Genomic DNA, 11,026 nt, shown 5'->3' on the forward strand with positions numbered 1-11,026 from the left:
CAGCTTCTTTCCATGCAAGCACCAGCCAGCAAAGTATAAATATAAAATAAATAAATATATAAAATGTCATCTTAATACAAATAATTGCACATTTTTTAACTGGATCTCGCCGTGTGAGTGCACGCGCTGGCGTGAGCAAAATGTTGTGCGCGTGCGGCGTGTTGGGAAACTGCGCGGATGGACTTTCCGTCACCTTTCCACGCACTCTCCACCCACTTTCTTCCCGTCACGCAGAATGGGGTAGCACGCAATCATTCTGCCCCTTCCCGTGTGATTTTTTTCCTTCACTTCTCCGGCTTTTGTCCATCGGCAACTTGAAAATTTGGACCACAGAAGCAGAAGCGACGACGTGGACGCGCCAAACATGCGCCAACAAGACGAGCGAATGTTTTTCATTCTGGCCGTTTTCCTGCACTCGCTTTTTGCGCTCCGCGGCGAGGAAGGTAAGAAACATGTTGGTGCCGGCCGGATTTGCTTTGAAATGTCTTTTCGACGGTTTTTGTTTTGACACGTTTTGGAAAGAAAGCAACGCGGCGGGTTTATGGCACCAAAGTGCAAAGTGACGCCTTAACTGCGCATTTGATTGTTTTCCACGGACGAGAAAAGAATTAACCCTCAAATTCGACACTGCGCCACCACTGTTGTAAGTCTTGAATAAAGATGTGTTTCATGTATTTTCACCGAACGTGAAATACAAATCGTTTTTTTTTTGTTGATTCCATTTCAGTGCGTGATGTAAACAAACAGCCACTGCCAAATGAAAAGTGGTGTTTTTTTTTAGTTTAAGGTAGTGCGACTCAGTGACAATATGAAAACATGAGAAACATAGAATCAATCTGTGGTGTGTGTGTGTGTTTTAAATTTATTTTCATGTTTTTTTATGGTCCTCGTCGTACGGGTATCGCAAAAGCTATTTCAAAAGTACAACCTGTCCGATCACAATTGTCCTGAGCATCTGACACTTCCTGGCTGCAGTGGCGTAGCTAGACTTTTATCCTTGTGGGGAGGGGGGCAAAACTATCTCAGGGGATTTAAAAAAAACAAAAACTTGGAAACATGTTCATTAATAATCAATATTCATTTTTATTTTTTTAAATTTGTATTTATCGTTTTTATTCGTTTCAAACAAACAAAACATTGGCAATAGCTTTTTCAAATAGACAAAACATTTTTTCATCAGCTACAATGTAAATAATGATTACCTGACGCCGTAATTTATGGAATTATTTTTTGAAACCACTCCTATATTTGGCCCCCTTTTTAATTATCCTCACACCCGATAAAAAAGATAAGACAGTACATTTATGACCTACAATCACACAATGTTATGAAATTTCAGCCAAAAATGCGTCAGGGAAAATACGCCAGTGTATATGGCTCATTTAATATTCAAATTCTCCGCTAGTTGACACACTGTTTTATTTTTTATTTTTAATGCTCTCGGTCAAAAGGTCGCCTTCCTCCACCGGCGTCGCTATCGCACAAATGGATCGACCCGTTTACGGTGAACGTGTATTGGCGGAGGCCCAGCGAGCTGCCGGACCGCTGCGACGTCCAGTACAGATACGGGCCGCACAATGTAGGACACACAAACAGATTCTGTTTCCACACCGGCGCTGTTCCAAGACTCAAATGTACGTCATGTGATTCATCTCGTCAGTCTTGTACGGAGTGGACGAACTTTACAGAGACGCTTCTGTCGGATGAAGCTGGCTGGACGCTCACGGTCCGAACCGAGGAAGTGCAGAACTGCGGAAAGGACGCGAGTGAGCCCGCTTTCATCGTCATCGACAGCCCGCAACCTCGAGGTACAAAATGCTGGGTCAGGGCTCGGCAACTCTCGGCCGTTGCCTTCATTTTCACATTTAATTGGAAGAGGCGTGAGCATTGTTTGTTTTTCATATAGTTCATGTCACTCCGGGCAAGATGAATTTTAGGGGGAAAAAAATGATTGCGATTTTTCTGACAGATATTGCGATTTTGATTTGATTTGCGATTTTCTTCACAATGTACGATGACATTTATAAACAAGACCGGAAATCCCGTTAAAAATAATCAAAGTTATTACCGTAATAATGCAAAGACACTAAAGAGGTTTTGTGAAGGGGGGGGGGGGGGCAGTCCTTTCCAAGTTTTTAAAAACGACTTGCCATCAAGTATATTTTGGAGTTTATGTGTAATTGTATTTATAAAAATGCATTTTATAAACTCTAAAATATTTTACTTTTTGAGACCTGTTATTGTGTCGATCTCAAAACTTAGTACTCTTTGGTGCAAAATATTATTGCTGAGATGATCAATATTTAATATGCGATTGAACATCGAACCTTTTCGTCATAACAACGTCAGCCGTTTCTGCGTTGCGGTCGGAGAGCGTCTGCTAAATTGCTAACGTCGCCGTCGTCTTATTTTATGTCTCGATACGTATTGAATAAAATCCAACATTTCTGTTCATAGCTTCTGGCTCTCTCTGACCAAACTGAAAATGACATCGCCGTTTCCTCAGGTGACGACCAATCCTGGCTCAGCTTCAGCAAACAGGTCAGCCAAGATTGGTCGCAACTCTGATGTCATTTTCAATCGACAGAAGTGACAAAATGGCCGCCCCCTGGGATGGCTAAAAACGGGTGGACTGCTTAACTCAGATTCCACAATCGTGATATTAACCAGAAAGCCACGTTTAGACTAGCGAGACTCGCGCATACAACATTTTATTGCAAATCATTTTTTGGGGTCGACTTCCCCTTTAAAGATTTTTAATATTCGAGTACATCAAGAATGATGACCTCATTGATATTTTCTATGTGACCTTGTTGCCCTTCTCAATTTTGGTGTCGCGCAATTCTACCTAATCAGCGGTTAGTCGAGTTGTAAAACTGACTTGTCGACTAATCGATCGAAGACAACAACACCTTGAGGGCGATTCCTTCCAGTCACTGGTTGTTGATTTTTTTTTTTTTTTTTTTGACTTGACAGCTGAGCTGGTGACAGATTTCAAATGTTTACACGGAGCGGAGAAGACAGATTGTTCTTGGATCCCGCTTGATCCCGCTGTTAACCTGACTCTCTCCTACAGGTGAGGAAAAAAAAAAGTTTGTTAAGGCCAGGCGTGGGCAAACTACGGCCCGGGGGCCACATGCGGCCCGGTGAACGTTTTAATCTGGCCCGCCAAATTTGAAAAAAATTAAACAAATAAACCTTGTTCATGTTTTATTTTCGAAATATTGTGTTTTGTTCACTTTCATTTAAAATTAAATGTATTTTCTTTCTCCAATGAGGTGAGGTTACGAAAACACTCCATCCCTCTGCTCTCCTCGATCAAATTTTTGAACCCATTGTGGCCCCCCAATGAAAAAGTTTGCACACCCCTGGTTTAGGCTGAATAAACCTGAAGCAAACAACGCATTTGTGTGCCTGACGCCCTTTTTTCCACTCAGGATTTGCGGCAATTCTGCAGAAACCAGACAAACTTTGCAGGAATGCAAGCGTCCTTATCGCCACGCCGTCAGGGACGGCTGCTACCTGAGCGCCGACTTTGTCGACAAAGACGCCTGCATGCTCTTGAGGAGCGACGCTTCCATGAGGACGTTCAAACCTCTGGGAGGTGTGTTCCGCATTCGCTCAACGTGCGCGATGGAAATGTTGTGACCACGTGTGCCGCTTTTCCTCAGTGGTTGACCCCCCAAAGCTGCGCGTTAGCGTGGAAAGTGACAAGCTCAACCTGAGCTGGTTCCCGCCGGAAGTGTCCGTGGACTGCAGTTGGACCTACAAGTTGTGCTACAGCAAATGCGATGAACAGGAGGTACTTCTAATGAGAGTTTAAAAAAGAAAAAAAATAAATAAATCACACGTTTAATCTACGGCAGTGCATTTGTTCATCTCGTTGATGTGGATTTCCTAGAAATGCGAGGACTTCATTCCTCATGAAGAGACAAGGCAGATTGCCTACGATAAACGTTGCCGTTATGAGTTTCGTTCCCGGGCCACAAGTGGCGCCTACTGCCGGAAAGTACAAAGCGACTTCAGTGCAGTTGTCGTTCATGGTAAGGAAACATCAGGTGACATCCACGTCAGATTTACTCATTTATGAGAGTGACAAATTTGCTGTTGTCAAATTAGCAGACAAATCATTCAATAAACACTGGAGCAACATTCTTATCACACACATACCAGTAATAATAAAATTATCGTCACTGTCGGGCAGAATCCTCGTCCTGTCAAAATGATAACTTTGTCTAAATAGATCTTATTATAGAGATTGTTTTGTTCTCTGCCACAGGACAAAATGCGGCCAGGGTATCACTGGCGGCAGTGGCCATCGCCATTGCCGTGGTCGTGTCTGTCGGCGTCCTTTTGGCTTGCTATTGTTTCAGGAGGTAAGCTCTGCAAATGTGTGACGATTCAGAAGAAATTGTGTCTAAAACTGCATGGCATGTTTTGTTGTCGCCGTAGGCACAGCGCCGTTCTCTTTCCCGTCATGCCCGATCCATCGTCAATATTAAAGGACATGATGATGAGCGGAAACACGGAAATTAAAGTAAATCAAACATTTGAGTCCATCTGGCTAAAACCAAATCACTAACTTTGTTCATTTTTTTTTTTAAAGGCTTCCACCAATTTTTACACGCCTGTGTCAGACGCCATACAGCCATGTACAATTATGGGAGCTCATAAAGTCATCACCCCATGTGAGCTCATAAAACACAAACCGGAGGATGAGCTCCCATGTTGACGAAAAGCTCACACGGTCCGAGTCGGGCAACAAGGATATGGACTTCATCATCCTCTTTACCAGTCAGAGAAGAGAACCGTGGCGATTTTCACTGGCCTCTGGACTGCAAGTGGATTTGTTGGCAGCGATCATGTGTAACTGCTGTGGTAGGAGAAAGCAAAAAAAAAGCTGCAGGAAGACTTTACGTGTGGACAAAACATGCATGCACAAGAGAACTTTGGTTCTGCGTCTGCCCAATTTGCACTTTGATTTGCTCAACTCAGGAAATCTTTTATCATGTTACAAACCAACTCGACATCATTCATAATGAATGCTGTAAATGACCCCACCTTGTTTATTCGCTATACACTACGCAACCGACTGTTATAGAGATTCAAAACAATAAAGGAAACATGGTTTGAACATAGCTTTTGAAAAAAAAATTCACATATCCTTACACATTTTAAGTATCTTGCAAAGCACCTTGTGATCGTAACTTAATATCAACTTGGGAACTCGGAAGTAACATAACAGGTAAGAATGTTCTTTATTAATAGCATATGTTTTGACGTTGTCAATAAAAATAAACCTGGCGGGGAAAAATTAGCACGCTATAATTTATTTTCAACGTACGTGCTTATTACCAAAGCTGCTACTACGCAGGGCGAGCGCCCCCCTCTCGTTTCCGTATTTTCCACCAATCACACAGCACGCTAGAACGTAAGTTTGCTTCAATGACCCTCGGAATCCCAAAACACTATCCTTCGTATTCCAATGCTCCTTCGATGTAGTCCCAACATGTCCTTGTCATTTACAATATATTGGATGTACAATTGATGCTCTCATTGTTATTTCTATGCCATTTACTCACCGTTAATGTTTAAAGGGGAAAATGGCCAGCACCGGGCTAAAAAAAAAAAAAAAAAAAAAAAAAACTCCGCCCAACAACGATTACGCTATTCCTTTCCTCGGAAATCCAAACGGATACATTGGCCGACCACAACAACGCGTCCTGAAAAGTTTCAATGAGAACGCGTGTGGACTAATATTAATTTTAAAAAAAAATCGGCGCGGTGAGACTTAAAAATATCGCTTTTGTTTTCAAACTGAGGATGTTCGTGAAAAGTTTACTTTTTTCTGTGGCACTTTGCTTCTTGGTTAAAGTTGAGTCTCGGACACAGACAGGTAAGAAAGCTCATTTCTACCTAAATATATTCTGATGGAGTCTCATAATTATGGTTATTATTTCTATTGTTCCTATCAGTAGTAGTATTATTACGCTGACAGCCTTTCCCCTTAATGACGTCACATCAGGTTACCCGAACAGTCGTGTTTAACTGCCTTTAAAAAAAAAAAAAAGGTAATAATAATATTTTGTGGTTCTTCTTGTCCAGCCTAGCGACTGAAAGGGACACCGAAAGGTATTTAGTGCGGAAGGATTGGGCGAGAGGAAGTTTCAAAACAGAAATAACTCCTTGGAGGCTCATCGTTTTGCAATTTTGCATTCACCGACACATCCAAAATAAGTTCTTTAAAGCCCAAAAGCAAGCAATCAGGTTTTGATTCACATCACACCTAAATTGGACGCCTTTGCATTGACGGTGTAGCTATCTGTGTATTTTTATTTTCTTAATCCTGTCCTGTCCTGTTTTTAGGCAAACTCTTGCCACCACACAACTTGACCCTTCGCTGGCTGAGCGACTTTGAGCCGCAACTGTGGTGGGCACATGAGCTCTTGCCACCAAACTGTGGATACAAAGTGTTGAAGAGGACAAAGGAACAGGACAGTGAGGAAGAGAGCGTAAGTAAATGAAAGAGTCCGAGTCAGCATTTTCTGGTGGGGTCGTTCACAGGCCAGCTTTAAAGTTCCTGTTAAGAAAAGTACTGCAATGTCTAACACATGGAGTGATTTGTTGTTGCTTCAGATTCTTCCAGCACCTCCTTCATTCTACAACCTTGCCATGGAGGGGGGCTCCCTGTTTTTTTCTGTTCAGACCACCTGCGGCCACACAAATAGCGTGCCCACCTTTCTCAATGTGACATCTCCAGGTAGAGCGCACACCTCCTCGACACATTTTGGGCTAACCCTCATGGTTCGTATTCATTTCCTTCCCCTCAGAGCTGGTGAGTCACGTGCAGTGCCGCATCATCTCATCAACGCTGACTCGCTGTTCCTGGGTGCCGCTTGGCCCTCCTCCAGATCTCACGTTCTATTATCGGTACGACCATTTTTTTTGGTCTTTGCTGAGTAAGCATGCTACGATTACCACCGTCAAGTCATTTGTCCTGCGTGTGTAAGGTTAGTGAACGAGGTGGAAGAAGTGCCCTCCGGTGTCATGCCCTTGTCAGAGTGTCGCTTGTACACGCTCAGCGATGGCGTGAGGACGGGCTGCCACCTGCGGTCCGAAGCCCACCAGTCCATCCACATGTTGTTTAACGCCACCCTGAACGAGCGTCTCGCCAGGAACACCTTTGAGGAGAAGCTCGTTCGAGGTGGAGCCGTCGTCACGTCACACTTCTCCGAGAAATGTCACATGTCGACTCCCCGTTTGACCGTTTGACTCCGTTTCCTGCTCAGTGACGCCGCGTCCTCCGAAATGGATCGTTCGCAAGGTCGCGGGCAACTTCAACCTGAGCTGGATTCCTCCTGATGTCTTAAGTCTGTCTCGGTGGAGGTTCTTTATAAATTACACCGAGTGTGAGGAAGAAAAGGTAAGAGGAGGTGCATGCTGAAATGTTGCCGGTGCGACGTGTTATTTGTGACGGATTGTCCGACAGGAAGAAGAGGCTAGAGTTCTTCTCACGAGGCAAACTCGACTGTTGATTGGGACAACCCCTTTTTCTCTGATTGATCAATCTTCCATGATGACTATCCATCCATCCATCCATCCATCCATCCATCCGTCTTCTGTACCGCTTCTCCTCACTAGGGTCGCGGGGGCTGCTGGAGCCTATCCCAGCTATCTTCGGGCAGTAGGCGGGGGACACCCTGAACGGGTTGCCAGCCAATCGCAGGGCACACAGAGACGAACAACCATCCGCGCTCACACTCATACCTAGGGGCAATTTAGAGTGTTCAATCCGCCTGCCGTGCATGTTTTTGGAATGTGGGAGGAAACCGGAGTACCCGGAGGAAACCCACGCAAGCACGGGGAGAATATGCAAACTCCACACAGGATGGCTGTAGCCGGGATCGAACCCACGCCCGATGCTGTCTCTCACTGTGAGGCCATCGTGCTAACCAGTCGGTCACCGTGCCGCCCGGGCTGATGACTAGTGATGGGAAAATGAAGCTTTAAATTTGCTTCATGAAACAGTTGTTGTATTTTTGAGTCCTCTAGATGGCACTGTTCGTTTCAATAAAGGGTTTAAAAAATGGCAAGTCAGCCCAATGTTGAACAGCGAGTGCATTTGCAGGAGTCCAAAAATTCTACAAGTGGTTGATGAAGCAGATTTGAAGCTTCGTTTAGCCATCATTAGTTGGAAGTATTCATTGACAAACATACACTCCCCACTGACGAGGAGCGTCCTCTCGCTACTTTGTGTTTTTTCACATCCTTATCTTTAAAACACTGCTCTTTCCTTAATTTCCACCTTATCTCATCCTAGACTCAAATGGTCGAGGGAAAGACGTGGAAACTAATGAGCCGAGTTTCCCACTGTCAGTACCGATTGACCATAAAGGCTCACAGCAATCGTGGAGACTCTGATTGGAGCGACGTCAAATATTTTGGTATGTGGTCGGCGAAATGTGGTACAGTTTGCCAAACCTCGTCCGCGCTTCTCTATATGTTCATCCTTTGCAGAGGCGGACAAAGATGCAAATGGCATGTTGTATGCTGTTATCATCATCCCGCTGCTGTGCGTCGGCCTCGCAACCTTGATGTGTGTGTGCTCCCGAAGGTAACGGAAGGCAACACTTTTGTGACTTTGAAGTGGACACGGCCGTTTGTTCAACGTTACTCCGCTCTGTGCAGGAATCGGGAACACGTCTTTGACAAAGTGCCAGAACCTCGGGATCTCCTCAGCGATATTTGTAACAACAACACCAAGGTATTAACGATGTTAAAATGTGAGCAGCACAATGAAATCGCAATTCCACCACGCTAAGATATTGTAGTTTATAAAAAAATACAATATTGATATGATTAAAAAGAATGTCATTTTTGCCACATTTAATATATATATATATATATATATATATATATATATATATATAGTCATGCATTTAAAAAAAATAAAAGGCAAGGCAGCTTTATTTATTTAGCGCAGCGAAACTGTAAATACTCAATGTGCAATTCTCATCGTTTAATGTTTAGTAAACTTTGACCGGGTGGGGTAAGTAGTCTAAATATAATAACATCGTCTCTGTTGTCCTTTTAGACTGAGAGACTTTTCGACATTTATTTTCCGGAAAAGGAGGAAGAAGAGTGCCAAGTCAGTGTGGTGACCACGGATCAACAGCAACAACCATTCACGACACATTCAAATTTTCTGTATTGAATTGATTGCAATTTTTAGTCTGAGTCTATTGTATATATTTATTTTTTTATTACTTTTCTCGCTTTTATTGGCTACCATTGTTATTTATGGTTTTTTTTGTATTGAAATCGCTAACAAATCATAGTTGACTCACTGGCTGCCGGCCCACAGTGCCATCCAGTGGCTATTTTCAGTACTACAAATATGGCGGCTCAGAATGGTCCTGATGCTGCACGAGTGGAGAACGAGCCCTTGCGATGCCTCGGATCGCGCTTGCGTACAAATTGGGACTCTGCGCCGTCATTTTGACGCAGTCTCTGTGGCGCAATGGAATAGCGCGCTGGACTTCTAATCCAGAGGCTCCGGGTTCGAGTCCCGGCAGAGATGGGTCGCTGGGCACCGCCTCATTCATTGTGGATGCGGCGGTTGTTTTTCTTGGGCTGCAATCTATTGGTGTGTTAGCAGGCAGAGAGAATGTTGGGAGAATGTGTGCGTTTGCCTGCCGTGATGGAGATGAGTGATGCCACACGTCTTTTTTTTTTTTTTTTTTTAATCAGGCAATATTGATTATTTACACAAACACATAGCTAGACATAAAGCAATTTAAAAAAGGTAACAATGGATTAAAATATTGAAATTCACTAAAAGGATGCTTTGTCGTTTGTTCTCATAGAATGTACATTTAGATGAATACTGGTGAACGTTAATCTTAAAAGAACGTATTATAATGATCTAAATATATGACAATATAGTCGATGAATTACCAAAGTCATTTTTTAAAATATTGTAAAACCAATAAAGCACAACAAATTCAACAAACAAGAAGCGTCCAGTTGCCTCGCTTTCAGCCTTTTACATGAGCAGAAAAACAACGCCAGGGGGCGCCCCAGCATCACGTTCTACGCCTGCAGTCAGCTGACTGACCAAAAAACTCGCCGCAACCTTCTTAACCGGACCGCAATTCATCAACTCTGGATTTGTTTTGACACACTCGTCATTGGTGGACTCGGTTGGTTAGCCTTCCTCACATTGCCTCAAGCTTCGATATCAAGTTTGCTCTTTTGGCGAAAGGAGCAGCGATGTGCTATTGATGACGTCACAGAAAAAAACTGGGAGGCGGGGATGGAATTTGATTTGGAAATAAACTTTATTAGTCATTCTGTTTCCATGGTACACGTTGTAAAAGTAACTGACTAATAAATTCTCCCACTACCAAAGAACCCCAAAAGGTCATCTGCCCATGTTGCTTTGACAACACTATCCAAATAATGTTGCAAATGTATCTGATTGCGGGCCAATCGGCAATCAGGATTTGATCAGATTTTTGCAGACTGGTCCGGAGAACTAGAAAAAGAGATAGGAGACAAAGCGTGAGACAGAGGAAGAGAGAGACAGAGAGAAAGAGAGAGCGCCAGCGGAATGCGCCTCGAATGAGGATATGACGTCAAGTTGGGCAAACTGCAGAGAATGCATGCTAGGAATTGGCTGCTTATAATACGAGAATAAAACAAAAAAATAAAACATAGAATATAAGAACATGAAAATCCTGCAATTGTTAAATTTGTAATCCCATCATTCACCACTAGATGGATTACATGTCTTCCATGTGCTTACACTGGGTCTTGTACTACGAAACTACAACGTGAGTACAGAAATTTTGTTGGGGTGGGGGGCGTAATTGGAATGATATAATGCAGGACAAAAACAGTCGCGCCATAATTTTAAGTGAGTTGATGTTTTGTGGATAAAGGGAACAAAAATAAGATCTTGCACGTAATGCTCCACAGTTTTGTGCCGTCCTTGAATTATAATTTTTCTTTCAGTGGAAAAACT

The 11,026-nt window shown here is 43.3% G+C and overlaps 2 protein-coding genes and 1 non-coding gene across 3 annotated transcripts; all 3 read left to right on the forward strand.

The window, feature by feature from the left end:
• Positions 1-201: 201 nt before the first annotated feature.
• LOC148339116 (uncharacterized) lies at positions 202-5,273 on the forward strand. Its single transcript, XM_088293171.1, has 10 exons — positions 202-443; positions 1,452-1,579; positions 1,661-1,808; positions 2,977-3,076; positions 3,438-3,604; positions 3,672-3,802; positions 3,902-4,043; positions 4,280-4,376; positions 4,453-4,537; positions 4,607-5,273. The coding sequence occupies exons 1-10, from the start codon at positions 365-367 to the stop codon at positions 4,730-4,732; spliced, it is 1,203 nt and encodes a 400-aa protein (XP_088149297.1). The 5' UTR covers positions 202-364; the 3' UTR covers positions 4,733-5,273.
• Positions 5,274-5,686: 413 nt separating this feature from the next.
• On the forward strand, positions 5,687-9,982 carry il13ra1 (interleukin 13 receptor, alpha 1). The gene is made up of 10 exons (XM_088294209.1): positions 5,687-5,896; positions 6,367-6,512; positions 6,637-6,760; positions 6,831-6,930; positions 7,011-7,204; positions 7,290-7,423; positions 8,321-8,444; positions 8,518-8,614; positions 8,689-8,764; positions 9,095-9,982. Exons 1-10 carry the CDS (start codon positions 5,824-5,826, stop codon positions 9,212-9,214), a joined length of 1,188 nt encoding a protein of 395 aa, XP_088150335.1. The 5' UTR covers positions 5,687-5,823; the 3' UTR covers positions 9,215-9,982.
• Positions 9,507-9,580, forward strand: trnar-ucu (transfer RNA arginine (anticodon UCU)). Its single transcript has one exon. It is a non-coding gene; the product is annotated as a tRNA-Arg (tRNA).
• Positions 9,983-11,026: the final 1,044 nt, after the last annotated feature.

Source organism: Idiotropiscis lumnitzeri, chromosome 4, assembly GCF_059441095.1.
Source record: "Idiotropiscis lumnitzeri isolate Australia: NSW breed Sydney's pygmy pipehorse chromosome 4, RoL_Ilum_1.0, whole genome shotgun sequence".
Classification (NCBI taxonomy): Eukaryota; Metazoa; Chordata; class Actinopteri; order Syngnathiformes; family Syngnathidae; genus Idiotropiscis; species Idiotropiscis lumnitzeri.

Coding starts and splice junctions, on each gene's coding strand:
- LOC148339116 (XM_088293171.1), top strand. CDS start 365: ATGCGCCAACAAGACGAGCGAATGTTTTTCATTCTGGCCGTTTTCCTG. Junction 444..1,451: donor TGCGCTCCGCGGCGAGGAAG/GTAAGAAACATG, acceptor CTCGGTCAAAAG/GTCGCCTTCCTCCACCGGCG. Junction 3,605..3,671: donor GACGTTCAAACCTCTGGGAG/GTGTGTTCCGCA, acceptor GCTTTTCCTCAG/TGGTTGACCCCCCAAAGCTG.
- il13ra1 (XM_088294209.1), top strand. CDS start 5,824: ATGTTCGTGAAAAGTTTACTTTTTTCTGTGGCACTTTGCTTCTTGGTT. Junction 5,897..6,366: donor TGAGTCTCGGACACAGACAG/GTAAGAAAGCTC, acceptor TCCTGTTTTTAG/GCAAACTCTTGCCACCACAC. Junction 8,445..8,517: donor GAGCGACGTCAAATATTTTG/GTATGTGGTCGG, acceptor CATCCTTTGCAG/AGGCGGACAAAGATGCAAAT.